Source organism: Trachinotus anak, unplaced genomic scaffold (assembly GCF_046630095.1).
Source record: "Trachinotus anak isolate AG129_WGS33_773 ecotype Australia unplaced genomic scaffold, CSIRO_AGI_Tana_v1 ptg000032l, whole genome shotgun sequence".
Lineage (NCBI taxonomy): Eukaryota > Metazoa > Chordata > Actinopteri > Carangiformes > Carangidae > Trachinotus > Trachinotus anak.
This window is the reverse complement of record NW_027273883.1, coordinates 9,667,540-9,686,155: the sequence shown is the minus strand read 5'-3', so window position 1 is coordinate 9,686,155 and position 18,616 is coordinate 9,667,540. Positions and strand designations below refer to the sequence as shown.

At 41.8% G+C, this 18,616-nt stretch overlaps 1 protein-coding gene across 1 annotated transcript; it reads left to right on the top strand.

Annotated features, from left to right (window-relative positions):
- Positions 1–1,657: 1,657 nt before the first annotated feature.
- Positions 1,658–18,212, top strand: bcl3 (BCL3 transcription coactivator). The gene is made up of 9 exons (XM_071469625.1): positions 1,658–2,666; positions 3,396–3,516; positions 10,544–10,652; positions 15,467–15,668; positions 16,613–16,701; positions 16,809–16,886; positions 17,228–17,395; positions 17,858–17,951; positions 18,041–18,212. Exons 1-9 carry the CDS (start codon positions 2,144–2,146, stop codon positions 18,157–18,159), a joined length of 1,503 nt encoding a protein of 500 aa, XP_071325726.1. The 5' UTR covers positions 1,658–2,143; the 3' UTR covers positions 18,160–18,212.
- Positions 18,213–18,616: the final 404 nt, after the last annotated feature.

Sequence of the window (18,616 nt, the reverse complement as noted above, 5' to 3'; positions counted from 1 at the left end):
CATTCATTCAGCAGTAAGCTCTGTCAAATGTGCATTCAAGATGAGACTGGCTGTAAAAGAGGTGGGACAGTGTTTTTCATACACAGTGATACCTTATACTAGAGGAGACCATAATGGTTGAGTGCCCTGACAGCTGCAGAGTATGTTTGTGTAGTGTCAGGGTGTTTTAGGGACTTTAGACACCAAGCTTTACTTTCCGTTGCCCACCCCACACTTCAGTGGAAAGAGGAAAGTCCCAAATTGACCCTGGTAATCAGAACCTGGTCTGAGGGTGGAGAGGGATAAGATTAAAGATGAGGAGATGAGGTGTGATTTGTGTTTGTGTGTGTGCAAATGCATGCTTGTGTATGCACATTTTTTTTCCGTAGGTGGGACCAGCAAACATGGCCACATGCAGGGTAGCAGTAATGTGGCATTAACTGATCAGTCAGTTGGTTTGGATTGTCTCTCTGAATTCCTTGTTTGTCCTCCTTATTCCTCCTCTGGGGAGTACAAGTTCAGCTCTAAGTCTGCAGTCTGGTGACATATCAACAGATGAGCCAATACATCAATGATCTGATCTACTCCAACTTGCAAAATCTGCATCCTCCAAACGGCGCTAGAATTAAGTGTTGAGCTTACTTGAGCTTCTGTATATTGTTTGCTTACAGTGTTATGAGTTCACATATTTGCAGAAATAATAAATAAAACAATTGGTAACTTTGACTCAAATACTGCTATTATCAGAAAGCTGCCATTTGCAGAAGAGTGCAATCGCCTGCACTACAGCTGGGACAATGCTGTTTGTTCTATACATATTGTAATGTGATCATAAAAAAGTGCCACAATTGTTTACTTTTTGGACTGGGGTGTGAAAATACAGTATTTGTGCAGACATGAGGCACTAAAACCTGTGATCAAAATAACATAAAAATCCTTTCCATGACATCATTAATAGGGTGCAGATAAGTTCACAAAGGAAGTTTACCTTTCAGTGCCATTTGGTTTGTTACCCTTCTATTTTTTTTTTTTTTTTTAACACTGATCTCACAGTAACACTAAAATGTCATAAATGTGGTATCATTTTAAATTCATACAATTCTGCACACTGCATGTTGTTGGAGTCAGGCTTCCTTTATTGCAGCTCTAATCTATAAAATGGGACAGTCTGTTTTGCTGCAAGGGGAAGAAATACACTCCACATTAAAGGGCCACTTTGATTTACTGGAGCTATGTTTTACCTGCAAAAGTCTTCACATGTAGGTATTGTTACTTAAAACTGAGTCTGAACCTTTAGCCAGTGTCTGTAAAATGTAAACTCCTCAAATGTGGAAATGACAAAGTCTGCCTCAGTAAGTGGCACCAGTCTAAACTTAAAGCACCCCTGGTGTAAACATGACTTCACAGTTCAAAGCAAAGAAAAGGAGATCATAAAAACGTGTGTCATCTGAATCACTTCCACTGCTGTGAATTAATGTAATGTTAATAAGTGGCTAAACGTGCAGTAAAACGCTGCTGGAGTAGCAGCAAAAAAGCCAATGACCCACATTTACCCCCATCATCATCTAACCTGCTGTCAGTCTGTACATCGTACAGACGTGTGCTCGAAGCACCCGAACCGAGAAAAGCATCGATCCGTCTTTCCTCCGTGAACTTCTTGAGAAATTCAGTAACATGTTTTGAACTTGCATGCAAAACAGACAGATGTCAGAAACGTAGGAAATGCAGAAATTATTCTGAAGTCAACGCAGTGTTTTCTCTTTTCCTGCCGCACTCAGAACCTAATTGCTTTGTTTCGATAGGGGAAAGCACCGTATTTCTTTCATTAAAAGGAGATGAGCGCTGGCGCAGCTGCGCTGTACCTGCAGTTGTTACCATAGGTGCGCCAGGATACACACAGTCTACACCAAACTCTCACTGTCTCCTTGTCGAAGATAAATCAGCACTCTGAAACAATGAAGTTGAGCGCGTATCTAAAAAACACCAGTGACACAAAAAGGATGATTTGATCGCTGCCCATTTGGTTTCATGGAGCTGGGAATTCCGCACTGTTGGCCGCATTGGATGGACTGATCCCACCAAACTGTCACAGAGCGTCGAGAAGTTGTCTGCACCCACACGCTCCGCAAACTTCTTCAGATCCTGAGCGCCTCGCCACCAGTTGATGCCGAGGATCATGACCATGAACAGTGACCATCAGACGGTCGCCACGGCGCCGCTGGACCTGCGCACCACGTACAGAGAGCGCGGGAGCTCCGGGTCGAGGAGTCCGGACTGCGGAGTGGAAAGGTCGCGCCAGGGACACTCACCTGCACCCCCCGCGTCCACGGGGACGAATAGTTTGGAGGCGCACTGCCCCGCTGTCAGAAGCGTACCGGACTCTCGAACCGGTGTTGCTCGCAAGCGGCCGGCGGACAGTTCTTCCCTAAAACTTCCTTTTCGGAAACGCCCGATTCTTGTCGAGCCGGAGATCCAGACGCAGTCGCCGGCTCCACCTGAGAATGGAGACCGACTCGCCCCTGTGGAAGATACGGACTTAGCATGTCGGGAGAGCTTGGCTGTTCGTTTGGAAAGAGCCGCGGAGGAACACAGAGTCGGTGTTGCACCAGTGACTCCCAGGCGGATTGAAGAGACACAACAGAGTCCAGACAGATGTCCCATACGCCTTTTACACCCGATTCATTACGGTAAGCATCGCTGGTCAACATGAATTCTTTTAGGTTACATCAGTGGGCAACGATACCTTTTTATTCTATGTTTAAAACCCCTTTAATGTTGCTGCACCCCAGGGTCTTGCTGTGATTTAGAGGCTAGAATAATCAAATGGAGTATTTTGTATGGCCAAAATGAGCTTGGTTGTGAGATCGTGTAGTAGCCTATGTGAGTTCAGAGTCTCTGTACACTCTGTTGAATGGAAAGACAGAGTTAGAGACACAATTTAGCCAGAGCAGGGCACAATCTGCAGAGGCTGGCAAAGTGATCTTCTGCTGTTACATGGATGCTGCTAATGCTGTTTGGATTACTAAAACAGAAACAGCACACAGCACCTCCCTCAACATTTTTGGTCAGTTGTGTGTCACAGCTGAAAGAACAGAGAGAGTCTCAGATGATGGAGCAGCTACAGCTGAATCAATGAGAAACTGTCCAGTCAGCTATTCTCCGGCTATTCCTCCACAGTCAAGTCTCCTGCACTGACAAGTAGCTTAGTCAGTCAACTCATAACTGAATATTATGCACACACACAGACACATACATACAGAGTTGCACGCTTCCTTATTACAAAAACTAATTTGTCTGCCCTGTTATATTGTATTTATCGTCATGATGTTTTAAAAGTTTTTTCCCTCTGCGCCTCCCACCCTTCTATGTCTTCCTTTCTCTGTCTCTGCCTCTCTTTCTGTGTCATCCCTGCTCAGGTCATTACCCAGTGTACTATTTGCCCCCAGTCCCAGAGCCGAACCACCCTCTGGCCCACCAAACCGATAACCTCCTGGCTGGTATCGCTCTGGCTACACATCAAGATGAAGACGGGGACACGTATGTTGACATTTTAAATATGGCTTGCGTTGGAAGTTTGGATTTCACTTTCTTGGCGTATAATTTACTCATCCATCCATCCATCCGTACATCCATCCATCCATCCATCCATCCATCCATCAATCCATCCATCCGTACATCCATTCATCCATCCAATCATCACATATCCAAAGAACTTATGCATACAGTAAACAGCAAAAGATCACTATGATTCATCCACCTCATGCATTTTCATAATTATCACATTTTAGTCAGACGAATGAGCTGGCAGTCGAAACTTGGTACAATTCACAGATCAGAAATCTCACCACACTCATAAATATTCATGAGATTTCCAGCAGACCCAGAGGATTCGTTTTCCCTGAGTACATGCAGTTTACATCTTCACCTGTAGAGACCAAGATACGAACTTGTGATAAACATGATAAGCCTGAGATGAATAGTTTAAATCTAATATGCAAAACCAAAAACTTCCTAGAAGTGGTGGCTTGTCAGGTGCAAACTTGCTAAACGTGAAAGTTACACTGTACAAAAGTTTAATGCTACAAAGAATGGACAAATTTAAGGTGCAAAATAGATGCATTTTGTGTTTTTAAAGTAGTTTTCATTCTAAGAGGTGATACTTTACCTAAAAGTGATATATAAGTGATATATTCTGTAGTTTAATGCCCTCTATGGGCAAGAGGTTGTTGAAAAGATGTTTCAAAACGGCATGTGACACCGAATATTAGCACATAGACAGCAGATTCAACCATATCATAACAACAGTTATGCTATGCTATGCTATGCTATGAAATATATGATAGGAAATAAAATAACTATACTTTAGCCAAAGTGGTTCTGTGCACTAGTTCACCTTAAAGTTGTCACTCATAATTTGTCTGTTGGTCTGCAGGCTTGACACTTGCACTACCAATACTGCCACCTCAGGGGGGAAACTGTTCCCATTGTCATAAAAAGTGAAACTTCGTGGTCACATAAATAAGTAAAAACAAGTGATTCACTGGGCTGGACTCAAACAACACTGGTCTCAACAAGCAATGGTGGCATTGCACAACCTGGCTGTGGTTTGTTAGACATCTGTGATATCGTCTCAGTTTATGTCATGATCTCTGTGAATCACCTGGTACTGCATATTGAGCAGGTACAGTCACTGATCCTCTTCAGATCCGACTAAATTCTTTACTGTTGTTTCACTTCCTCTAAGGAAATCTGGTTCACTGTATATCAGGAATGATTCAGCAATTGGCAATAGAGACTTTGATTTAACACACTAAGCTGGAAAATACAGTAGATGAGTCTGAACTATTAAATGAAATAGGTCTTGCATGCATGTGTTGGTGTGTGTATTGAACGACCTGTAATTTTCAGCCGACTAGTCTCTCAGAGTGTGGGGTGGGGGGTTGGGAATGAGAATAAAGTTCACAGGACACTGGAGAAGTTCTTGAGATCACATGAATGCAAATATTAAACTTTAACGCATGGTTACTTTACTTTGTCTAAAGGTTTAACACCCACCCACACACCAACTGAAATGACAAACTGATACAAGAACACACACACACACACACACAGACAATCACACACACACAGACTCGTGACTGAAGACATAGCGTGTCCAAGAATTAAATGGCACTTTGATGTTGTGGTTTCAAAAACTATCGGCGTCATTTGCATCCATTCGAAACAAACTCGTGATGACCAACATTTAGCAGAGCCATAAGTCCTGTGACATGTCACAGCTGCTTATTGTCTCAGACTGTATTTATTTCACAGACTTATTATTGCTGTGACATGACTGCCATTAACAGAAAGTGGCAAGGAAATAGGATGAATGCAATTTCTCTATTTGCAAAAGTATAAGTATATAATATGTGGCTTCTTAAACACTGCAGCCAACCTTATTGTATTTTCCATGTGTTGTTACAATGTATTGTTGGCACTTCTCCAAAGTGGAGAATGTTATCAAAATGTGCAGGACAGACACAAAACCAAATGAAAAACTGATATGACCGTTATCTTTACATTAGTCACTCGATGCAACAAAGCTGCAGTGGAGAGACTTTTCTCAAAATCTAGGCACTTTGTGATGAAGCTGGGTTCTTGTTAGCTTGTGTAGTACCTACTTATTGCTTTGTGGTGGTTTGAGACTTTGTGTGAATTCTGCAGAAAGAAACACTCTCAGCCCCCTGTCCTTTTTCACACTACGTACATGAGTGTGTGCGTGCATGTGTGTGTGCATAATGTGAGTGACGTCAATGAGATCTTCATCCTCTGTTCTCAGCGCCTCTGAGCCCCTTTAGTTTCGGGAAAACCAGTGACTGCTAAGTTTTGAGGTTTTTCTCAGGTGTCTCTCTCTGTCTCTTTTCTTCTCTGTGTTTTTAGATGAATGGGCTCAAAAAACCCAAACATCCGCACCTCACTTCCTCATTTACCGCTTTCTTTCTATCAGCTTCATCTCTCTCTCTCTCTCCTTTTCTGTGTTATGTGTCACACATTTCAGTCATTTGTATGTGTAATGTGCAGATGTGTTGATTTTCTTACAGCTCCCACAAACAAATGCCCGCATGCCCACGGTCAGTCAGTGGATTTAGCTGCACATTAATATGTTTATATGCAGAGTTTTGAAACACTTATTTTTGGAACTGTCAGTGGTGGTCCAAATATTTTTGATTTTTATCGGAGTTTTGATTCTTCACATGCACTGACCCAGATGTAAACATTTGTTTCTGAAATGAAAAGCACAGACACATGCACACACCAGCAGTTCTGTAAGGCGGTACTTACAGCACAGCCGTGCCTTGAACTAAATGCTAACGTCAGCGTGGCGACATGCTAACAATCATGCTAACATGCGGATTTTTAGCACGCCGTGTTTACGATCTAACATTTGCGATTTGGAACGAAACATTAAGTGCAGTTGAGGTTGATGGAAATGTCAATACAATTATGAAAAGTCAGGGAGATTATTACAGTTCATCCTCAAGGGGGACATGAATGTGTTAGCCAAATTTCATAGCAATGCATTCAATAGTTGAGGTGACATTTCACCCAAAACCACAAATGTCACCCTCATGGTGGCACTAGAGAAAAGTCAGAGGATCACCAAGATCATGAGGATTTATTATCAGGGGACCATGAATGTCGTCACAGACGTTCGCACCAATGCATCAAATTGTCGTGATATGTCAGTCTGGACCAAACTGACTGCATGACAAACATTGCTGTCCATAAAGCCACACGCTAGCATTACTAAAAACACTGAGATTGTGCTATGATGTACAGATAAAGCTATATTTTTGTAGTGCTATTACAGATAAAGCCACAGATAAAGCTATATTTTTGTAGTGCTATTATGTTTTGCAGGCTACCACACATTCTTTAGGACATTAAATGTTTTATCAGTAATCAAGGTATTTCTGATCATTGTATACATACGGAAAAGTACTGAGTTAGATAAGCTGTCACTTATCCCCTTTTCACACTGTAGCAATGACATAGTAAAAGACGGTGTTTGCTGATGGCGTGAATAAGTCACTGTAGGTTATAAGATCTGGGCCCACAGTCCTGCATCCAGTCTGTTTATCCAACACCACTCGACTGTGATATTAGAGAGTGAGCACCAGTTAAAACTAACTATGAGATTGCAAGCTATATTTTGCGAGAGCAAGTCTTCTGTGGACGTTGATAGTGTCAGATTTACACAGATTATTGTTCATCATCTTTATTGTCCATGGAGTTTCACTTGAGCATTAAGCTCAACTGCTCTACAAAGAGCTGCTTTCACATGCTACTCTCTGACTGACTCAAGATTAAAACTGAGTGTATTATTGTGAAACGAACTGTAATGGATTTTTACAATTGGAGATTGAATTGTATGGAATTACATCATTTTTCATTAGAAGCACAGCAGACTACGTATTCAAAGCACATGTCATTTCTTGGTAACTGGACTGTGATGTGTCGCCGCTTCTTTTTTGTTTACTATGCACACACACACACATACACACACACACACACACACACACATACACACTGACACATCATCCCGTTGCTCAGCTGGTCCACAGACCACAGGATATGTTAGGCTGCAGTCTGATTATTCAGTTTGGCTGCACCCTCACCCTCCATACCAAACAGGATACCGCATGTATACTGCCTTCTTTCTCTGCCTTGTGTCTTCTTTTGCAGTCTTCTTTTTACTCCCTCTCACACACAGAACACGGTTACACAGAGTGTCTGTGAGCTCGGGACTCCTGCCTGCGTCAGTGGCGCTGTGCCTGGGGTTATCTGGGGCTGTGGTCTGCCCCACTTCCAGGAACTAGAAACATTACAGTTTCATCTTAAGAGAAAGAGAGAGAAATGGATGCAGATAGAAGAGAGCACAAGAGAGACAGAACTTCAGGATTATATGAAGGCAATGACTGATCACAATTAATTCAATGCTTAGAGAGTTTATTAGCTTTATGAGTTTTTACGAGTTCTGTTCACAGTGTTAGACTACAGCTGGCATTTGGCTCTCTGTTCATCAGAGCGTATGAGTATCGCTTTTCACAACACTTTCTTCAGGGCTCACACTTACAAAACCCTGGTCAAGTCATACCTGAACAGCCTCTGAAAATATTGGACTGTGGATATACTGTACAAGGATTGGATTAGAGCAGAAGATGGGTAGCTGATAGCATGTACAGTAAATATGACCAGAGATCTTTTTTGATACAGATTTTTTCACGATGTTGAGCTCAGTTACAGGAACAGGGACCAGCTGAGGAAAGAACCGCCGCGCTGACTCCCGTTAAAACACAAAGTTCTGCTTTTCGCTCTGATGTCAGGAACAAATCATCTGATTGTTTACTGCAGTTGCAGTTCCAACCTGCTCTTGCACTTACAACTTTTAGGTCTTCACTCACGCTGTGGAACTGATCTCCATGCTTGCTCATGCATGCGTGGGAATTATGCATGTATATACACATGCATGCAGTTAATCCACAATTTGCATATCTTTTTTGGCAGTTTTTGTAACTGTTAATTATATACACAGTCATAGTAGAGCATTACTTTTTTTTCCTGCAACCACCAAGTGTGTGTTGGCACATGCTCATCCTTCAGATCAATAGACCACAGGTATTATTCTGTCCATACATGCCTTCCTCAAACTGTCAAAGAATTTGAATGTTTCCACAATGAATACAAAGACTATGTAAACTGCTTTTATGTGGTTGAAAGAGATTATAAGAGTAATGTGATACCGTAATACTGTAATAAGGTATGTAGCTAGATAGACAACTAGATAGAGAGATAGATGCATACATGCGCAAATAATTATTCACAGCAGTTTTGATGAAATATGCACAAAGGTGTAGTTGTTGTGTGCAGATGTATACCCTAGCATTATACGTCAGCATGTCTTCGGTGTCGTTTCCTCAGAGGTCTTTAATCTATATTTTGTTGGCAGGAAACTATTATCATTAATGACTCTGTGTCAGTGGGACACCTCGCTGAGAGGAAGTGCTGCAAGTGCTTTTGTCACTGTTAGAACCTATTTTCTGACCTCAAACTCTATGCAAGGGTACTTTTAACTTATTCTCAAGAAACGTCCCTGTTTCCTGTTGCACAATTGTACTGTATGTCTGATTACAACTTATCCATTGGATGAAGCTGATTCAGTGACTCTACAAAAAGCCCCTGTCAAAAACCATACAGCTTAATGGCTAGATTTCACAGCAAGCAGAACGTTATGAGAATGAGGAGAAAGAGTGCTGCCATTGTTGCTGACAACAGGAAGTGACATAAAACCAGTCTGGCTCTTACTGGAAGCTGCTTCTTCTGACAGCATGAGAAAAAAAAAAAACAACTGAAAACTGTTATACTGTTTTCTGCAGCATGCCCCCCCCCCCCCCCCTCCCCCCAGTTTCCTGCTCTTCCCTGTCCTAAACTTTGGCCTGTGTTTGTTCTTTCGCTTCACGTAGAGACCACAGATAGTGGTTTCCCCTTTAGTCTTGATAAGGGTGTGATAAGAATACTGTGAGTCATGCCTGACATCTGTGGAGCTCCTTGGTTCAACTGCCAGTGTGATAATATAGATCAAGTGATCAAGTGGAATTTACTGCTCTGATCACAGCCATGAAGTGATTGTTTTTCATCCCAAATTAGTGATATCAACTATATTCATTTAAAGCAACAGTTGGACTGCTGATTAGCTTAGCTTAGCATGAGGACAAACGTCCAAACGTAACGCAATCCACCTGCCAGCAACTCAAAAGTTTAATAATAAGCTTGTTTTGTCTCGTTTAATCTGTACAAAAAATGTGTCAGCTAAAAGCTGAAAAAAAAAGTGTGTCGTCTCTTTGAGTTTGCCAGGCAACCAGCTGAGAGGTCTCTGCTCCCAGCCCAGAAATAGTCCAGCACATAACCTCTGTTAAACCACAACCTGTCGTTCGTCGAAGAGATACAACGTGAACTTTATAGGTGCTGGAAGGTTGCTTTTATCAGCGGTGGACTGAGTCAGGCTACCTGTTTCCAGTCTTTATGCTGAGCTAAGCTAACTGGCTACTAGCCATACCCTTATATCTATTGGACACATACTGTTGTTAATAATCTCAACCACTGGCAAAATGAATGAGCCCATTTCCCCAAAATGTCCAACTATTGCTTTATGTTGAAATTCTGACCCACTTCGTTGGTACCACACATTGCTGCACAGTGGGTTTAACATTTAGCATATGTAACTTTTGAACAAAACTTCAAACTGCCATCAGTCAGTCCTCATAATCACACAACTAAATGGTACTGAAATGAAATGCCATGTTATTGTGGAGCACTGCAATGCGTTACACATATTAAGTGTAATGCATAAAAGTCTAATAAGTTACTTACAAGTTTTTTCAGGGATATAGTGTCAGTGGGTCACAATGTCAAATCTGCGACCCATTCAAATTCCCTTTGAAATTGAGCTGTTTGTTGCAGGATTTCTATTTCAATTGTTAGTATAAAATTCTTTATGTGGTGGTTTTTGTATTCATTACAGAGCACTCCATATAGCTGTGGTGCAGGGGGAGTTGGCCATCGTCTGCACACTCATCCAACTCCTGCTTTGGGCTCGCAGAGGCATTGATATCTACAACAACCTCCGTCAGGTAAAACAGATACACTTTAAATACACACACACCACATGTCTCTCCATTAAAGCATGCATGCACGCACAGTTGCTACCATAACGTTTACAAATGCAGAATTCTAATTAATAGTTTGACATTTGAGACAGGCTTTTGTCTTTCAATTGTGGAAGCCATCCAATCCATGGAAAGATTTTTTTATGTTTTATTTCTATTGTATAACACATTATAATGTAATAGTTATAATATAATGAGGATAGATACCGAATAGAAAAGTGATAGGGGACTTCTGCCCTAACAACCACAGCATGTAAAACACATGCCCCTGTCTCACCTTCTGATAACAGTAACATGGAAAAGAATGAAAGAGGAAGTGCCTCGGTTTCCTCCTTGCCTTACACCATGTTATCACATACCCTTACAGTCATGGTGGCTTATGGTTATGCAAATGGAATTCACCCTTCCTGGTTTCTCCACCTGCACTTGCCATAATTCAAAGCCATGAACATGCAGGAAAGGACTACATGTGATTTCCAGTGTTCTCTTTTATTGCGTACAATGGTTTTCTGGTTTCCCTGTCGAAATGAATTTCTCAGCATTTTCATGTAGGATTTACTATGTTGTGAAACTCAGAGGAGAGAGTCAAGATGATTAAGCGGAGCACACTGTGAGTCCTATGAACTCTCATGAACCCTGGACTCATATCTCATGTCTTGGCCTTAACTGAAAACATATGAACAGACTGGAAAATTACACAACGTAAATGGTATTCCATCTTATAATTTGCATTTTTTCTTGCGTATAAAGAGCCAGACTGACATTCTTTGTCTAGGTCAATGTTGGCTATTTACGCTGATGTTAAAGAGCAAATGGACCCTATGAACATTCACCGAATTTTCTTTCTCTTCTGTGTCCTTAAACTAAACTACATAGTAACCTCAACCTAAGGGATTAGCTACAGCATACTTTACTGTAACGTGTACAAGGAATTGCTTTGAGTGTTTCCCAATCCCGGACTGTCCCAAACACTGGCCTTAAGCCAACACTTCCACATTCTCTCCCCCTGTGTTGTCTCCGCCCCCTCCTCTGCAGTCTGCCAGCTTTCTCTCTTTCATCCTTCAACAGAGAAACCACCTGAGCCGTGCAGAGCTTTAGTTCTCAAGGCTGGGGTTTCACACCACACAGGACACCACGGGCCTGCTTACCAGAAATAACGCTGGTGTTATCATCGGTTGTTGTCTTTCCTCATTGCATGAGGCTTGACAGCATATAGGTTTTGTGATATCCTGTGTCTGCCCTGTGTATGAAAATGAACACACACACACACACACACACACACACACACACACACACACACACAGACAGACAGACAGACACACACACACACACACACACACACACACACACACACACATACACATATATATATATTTATATATATATATATATATATATATATATATATATAAGCATATTAATAACCAAAAAGGGAGATTTTCACGCACAGGCCCTATCACAGTCATTTGCCTACCAGATTATGTGGTTTTGACTGAATACCGGGCATAAAGAGTACACATGTCAAAATGAGGCCAGGGAACTTTTTAATTTTCAATGCATAAAGTTTACCAGACAGACCTGAGCACATTTTCTGGCACTGACCAACTTCCCACACGCAAAGTAAAATTTAAATACAGGTTTTCCAATATTGATGACAAATCCTGAGTTTCTGTGGTTTGTATATGGAACTTTTTGACAGAGTGTTACTATCAGTACCGTAACTGAACAACATAGTGCAGTGCTTGATTTGTGCACTGTGCTACTACATTTGTTCACTGTACTACTATGATGATAGACACAGCTGTTTGATACTCCCACACTGGTCATGCTATCAGTACAGCAACACAAACACACATCTATAGTAGTCTACTTTTTGAAGCTTCTGCCACAGCTGATGGTGTAGTGCGTGGCAGTGACACTGGTGGGGTTTGGGGACTGAATCCCTTGGGGCCACCCACGCTAAAACATGGGCTGATGGTCATGTGCTTTAGATTAAAGACTGCTACAATGCAGTATGAGGATGATCTGTGACAATTTGATAATAGCTCTCCAGAGGCAGTTCTGTCAATGGCCAAGTTGTACTACTGTTGTACTGTTGAAACCGTCTTATTCAGATTCACTTAAATTCATATTTAATTTTTTTTCTGTTTGTTTATGTGCATGCTGTTATTTTATTTTATGTGTGTGTGTGTGTGTGTGTGTGTGCGTGAGCATGAGCGTGAGCGGGCATGAGCGTGTGACATCTGTATGTGTTTGTGTGCGCTTTAGTATCCTCGTTCCGAGAAGTCACATGACCACCCCCCCTCCCCCCTGTGCTGTTTCTCAACCTGCACTGAGGTTCAGAGGGTAGTTTATCGGGACTTTCCCTTCTCTCTCTCTCTCTCTCTCATGGTGTGTGTATCTTGCTCGCTCACTGCTGTCTCTTTTTTCAGATCTTTCTCTGCATACGTATTAAAAGAATTTAGGGTTTCTAACCATAACTGATCAACTGACTGATGCTATCAGTAAAACTGTCAACATCACTGACGTAAGAACGTGTGATGTTTATTTGTGCAACAGGACTTTCTTTACCCCCCAGTCTTCACTGCAGAAGAAAAGTCTGTCTCATATCGTTGCCTTCAACCCTCCTTTCATTCGTTTGTCACTGCCTCCAGCCTGGAGCTGTTCATGCCCTGAAACCTCCTCTTTTCTCTTCTCATCTTTTCACCTCATTCATGTTGATCCACTCATTTTGCAGGAATGTGAGTGTGTGAGGACAGACACATGGGGAAGAGAAGGGATTTTCCCTTGTTATCCTGCCTTTCCCCTGTAGTCCCCTCTGCTGCTTCCGTTTCTTCCTCATTCCTCTGTCTCTCCACCCTGCCACCCGCTTTGCTCTCTTCCCACCCTTCCTCTTATCTTTGCTGGAGTTTTGCTTTAGTCATTTTTGAAGTCCTTTACAGGAAGCCACAGCTAGACTCTGCCAACTTTGAGGGGTCAAATTTGAAGGCCTTATAAGGCCTGAGTGTGGAAGGTAATTTCTTAAGCTCTGGAAATGATTCAAGAGGATATTACCATGCGAATTTCATTAGTGCTGCGTGGGGACAAAATAGTATTATGGCTACTTTTTACAATGTCTGATTAATAGTAAATGTATTTCAATTTTACAGGGGAGTACGATTGTGTGTGTGTGTGTGTGTGTGTGTGTGTGTGTGTGTGTGTGCATATGTGCATTTGTGTGTGTGTGTGTAGGTTTTTTAAAAATCTGTAAGCATGCTTATGACTCACCGGATTCAGGGAAACAGGAGCTGATAGGAGGAACACTGGCATTGACACACTGAAGGAATTCCACAACGATGCTCTCCCACAGCTGGACATCTTTTTTTTATAGTCTTTACTGGAACAAACCCACAGTGCGCGCACACACACACACACACACACACACACAATAGTAATACAGCAAAAGTGAAACTTGGAACAGCTAACTGTTCCTGGTTGCTGCTTTTATTGTGTAACTTGAATAGCAGCTAAAAATTCCAGGTTAAAAGACTTCCCTTTATGACTAAACGCATGCATTACTTCAGTTGTCAGTGCCGTCCCTGACCAGAGTTGACATAATTATCAACAGGATTATACATGCTGACCTCACCCAAAGGAACATCCTAGATTGCTCAAGTGGTTTATTTCAGCACTTCATCATTCATCCAGGCAAACACCTGGTGAACTGTGTGTAATTTTTGTTTTTGCTGTCATTGCAGACAGTTTGTCTCTCAGATTGTCTCATACTAGAGCTATTGTTGCTGTGCTGTGATATATGGTGCAAAGGTCTTATCTTTGACAGAGATTCTTTAGACATTGATTTTACTGCTGACAACTATGAATTGTGTGTGTACACGTGTGTGAATGGGTTAGGCGTGTTTGTATATGCAGTATGTGCGTATGGGCAGGTGACATGTATGCCTGAATCTCGTGGTGTTCTGATGTGCAATAATGATAATCTAACCAGATAATGGTTCCTTGTTTATTCATTTTAGGCGTTGGCTGTCCTTTTGGGACATTGTTTTATTGTATCTCTGACCTTTAACCTGCAGAACAGGTTACTGATGAAAGGAGGCCTTTACCAGAAATTCTAACACTCTTCCTCATTTACAAGATTATGGCCATTTTAAGATTTTGTAAGTTTATAATTTAGCTTTTCCTGGTTGGTATTCCATACTACTATCATGGAAATGTGATATGTGTTAATTAGTGAGTATTAGAGGCGCTGGAGAGAACCAGGCTGGCTGTGTCCTTGTGCTAAGCTACGCTAACAGTCCTCTGGCTCTTGCTTCATACTCACTATATAGACATTTGTGGTGTCAACCTAATTTAACCCTCCATCAGAAAGCAAGTAAATGCATATCCCAAAGTGTCAAAGTATTCCTTTGATGATATGATATGGAGAAAAAAAAATGGACCAAATTATTACATTTGGTCGCAATGAGGATCTGGGTTTTCCACTCTGAGCATCTTTTCTCAGAACAGTGACACTAAGACAGAAACTTGTTTTGAAATAATGTCATCAATACAGGGACAAAATCTATTTATTGAAGACTTTAAAAGACAGGAATGATTTCTTCGAGGACAGTAGAGAGTGGGAGCATTATTCAGCATTAGTCGGGGATTCACGCTCTCTGAATACCATCTATTGCGCTGCAGTGTGAAAAATGAAAACTATTTTCAGAAGGCTGTACATTGCCCTTTGTGGTTATGGACCAGAGTACACTGGTTTGTCTAAACTGCCCCCCTTCTTCCTCCAGACTCCTCTTCACCTGGCTGTGATAACCCAGCAGGCAGACATGGTGGATGTGCTGTTGAGAGCGGGAGCCGACCCTGCTGCCTTGGACCGTAATGGCCAAACAGCGTTGCACCTCTGCTGTGAATACAACCAGCGTGAATGTCTATCTGTCGTGCTCTCTCGGTCCTCATCCTCCACATGCTTAGAGAGCAGAAACTATGAGGGTAAGGTGTGGTTTTCCTAAGAAACGCCTTGGTATTTATTGTATCAAATATGTTCTTGACAATGAAAGATTTTGAATGGCTCTTAGCTCTTGAGTTATTTCATCTGATAAAGCCTTGTGATTGCTTTTAACCATTTCCTCTTCAGTGATTTTCGGGTTACTGATTTACTGAATAAATGCAAAGCCATTATCAAATTAAGAGTATTTGATGAATTTAGATTAAAAACACAGAAGAAATATATAGAGAATAAATAGAAATGTGTTTTGGACACCATGATTAGTTGGTAAATAAACAAACATTAAAATAATAATGATGCAATGACAAAAGTATTAGCCATAACATTGACATTCCTCCTTTTTGTTGATTAAGAAACCATCTAAACTAACTCAGTAGTGTCTGTGCTGAAGAGTTTGCTGGGGGATATGAGAAATGTGAACCCTTTTCAGGTAGGGGTTGGTTGTTTTGGGTGTGTGGGTGGGAAAAGAAGAGGACATTTCCTTCCTCTGTGGTCTGGTGTCAGTGTAGTGTCACACTGCCAAGTTGCCACAACACGTCTGCTATGTCATTGCACAGAAAAATGTTTTGGTGTGAAAGTAACAAGTCTGGGTGATGGAAAAAGCCCCCAAAATACACACAGGCTAGTCTTTCTAAAATGTGTTTTCTTAGTGGAGGTGAGTTTGTATGAAGGGATCTAAGTGAATCCAGTGAATGACAGTCTACCTTCTATCATTTTGATCGCATCAAATAAGAGGTTTCATGTCCAGGCAAGAGGTTTTTTTTTTTGTTTTGTTATGATTTTATGTCCAGCAGTTCTGACTACTGTAGGCCTGATAACATTTTCTCATGTCTCTTCAAAACTGCTCTTGCACTGTATCCTGTATATTTCCTAAGTGTCTATATTTGCCCCAAGTAAAACTCAGGTCTTACTTTATCCCTGTTCTCAGGTTTGAGCCCTCTCCATCTGGCTGTGCTGCTGGGCCATAAGGATTTAGCCAGGATGCTGCTGGATGCAGGAGCTGACATCAATGCAATGGTTTGTCCCTGAGTCAGCACTGACGAAGTTTCATAACATCACAAACTTTGCATTTACCGTTTCTGTGTCCACTGACTTTTCCCATGGTGCTTTTTTTTTCTAATCAGGACATCAAAAGTGGCCAGAGTCCTCTCATGCATGCGGTGGAGAGCAATAACGTAGACATGGTCCACTTCCTCATTGAGGTATTGAGTGTGTGTGGGGAGAGAAAGGGTTGTGACTCAGCTCTATTTGGTCAGACTGGTTTTCTCTTTCCAGCTCATCAGCTGCATACACAGTTTCCCATTCCTTTCTTGCTTAAAGATAAGACCTTCAAAGAATTACAGCAAAAATATTCATATTTTAGCTTTATTGTCAGAGGTTAGAGATGTGATGTTCATGGACAGAATGATCTTTTCTCCTTCATATATCTCTCCTATTTAATGGTACTCACCCTCTTATCTTTTGTTTCACTTTCTGTGCTTAACTGTACTGGCTTCCTTAATGAATCACATCTGTGGCAACGTCTTCTGTTTTTCTGTTGCAGAATGGCTGTGATGTCAACAGCCAGTCATACAGTGGGAATACAGCCCTGCACAGCGCCTGTGGCCGAGGTCAGGTGGACACTGTGCGGCTGCTGCTGAAGAGCGGGGCTGACAGCAGCCTCAAGAACTACCACAACGACACCCCTGTGATGGTGGCCAAGAACAAGAAAGTGAGTGAGGAGATGACAGGCCTTGAGATTCCATGATTGCTGTGTTGATTGTTTCAGCAGTTTTATGGTTGTGAAATGCTCCTTCAGGACAATTCAGATAGTGTCAAGAAAGCAGCGAACCTGAATGAGGTTACCAATCTGACTGAGGCTGAACGACTTCCTTGTGAATGTCCAAACTTTCAATTGTTCACTGTAACTTTATGATGGAAAAACCCGCTCCCCTGCTACTTTAGTTATGTCAACAACAAATGCAAACAATTGCAAAATCAGCTTGACTCAGCTCTGGTTAGGAAGAAATGTTTGGAACAAAAAATGGAAAGTAAATGTGTGCATCCTCCCCTCTAGAGGCCAGACATGAACAGTACAATATTTTCTCTGCTAGTGTTGTTTAACTCAAAATCACTGTGATCCTTACCTTAGGTCATGCACACAAAGTTGTAATAGACTGCAAATATTTTCCAGATAGCAGATGTGTTACGAGGGAGAGGCTCCAAACACATAAGAGTTCAAGATCAACACAGTGTGTCAGTCTCACCACACAGGAGCATGGAAAATGGTGAGGACATGCACACAATTGCATGCACAAGGACACTAAGTCAGTCAAATCACAAATCATTTCATTTATACTCTCTGCCTCTCCTTTAGGGTCCCCATCTCCCAGCCAGAGTCGTGGATGTTCTCCTTCGACTACACCACACACCCTTCATCATGGCGCCTCCCAATCTCCAAAGACTCCATCCATGCCTGGATTTCCATTGTACTAGCTCAAAGTTATTGCCCAGTGCAACTTGCAACTACCTCTACACAGCCAACTAAAAAAGAGACAGTCAGACTTCAGTGCCCTAAAGGACACCCAGGAGAAGGTCTCACCAATGGGAAGACAGATCAGCTAATAGACTACACCTGAAATTAGACTTCCCTACAAACTAACCTTCTTTTCCTGGACTTCACGACAAACGAGAAACATAAATGGGGTCCCTTCTTGGGCTTTGATAGGTGGGCAAAGTGCCTGCTTGTCTAGATCCTGTACTGGGCACTTCCCTTGTGAACGGGAGCAAACAGGTCTCCTACAAGCTGCTGCAGTGATCAGTTCTACTTTCTGACATTTCAAGTCTTTTTTAAAAAAAAAAATTATCCAGTCTGCTCATTATAAAGCTTAACAGTGTTATTTGACATGCTCAATATTGCACAGTTAAATCTAATCTTTCTGCAATTTTAATA

What these genes read in the sequence shown, in the direction of transcription:
- bcl3 (XM_071469625.1), top strand. Translation starts at nt 2,144, where the DNA reads ATGCCGAGGATCATGACCATGAACAGTGACCATCAGACGGTCGCCACG. An exon ending in CAAGATGAAGACGGGGACAC is followed by an intron (nt 3,517 to 10,543) that starts GTATGTTGACAT and finishes TATTCATTACAG; the next exon opens with AGCACTCCATATAGCTGTGG. An exon ending in ACACAGGAGCATGGAAAATG is followed by an intron (nt 17,952 to 18,040) that starts GTGAGGACATGC and finishes CCTCTCCTTTAG; the next exon opens with GGTCCCCATCTCCCAGCCAG.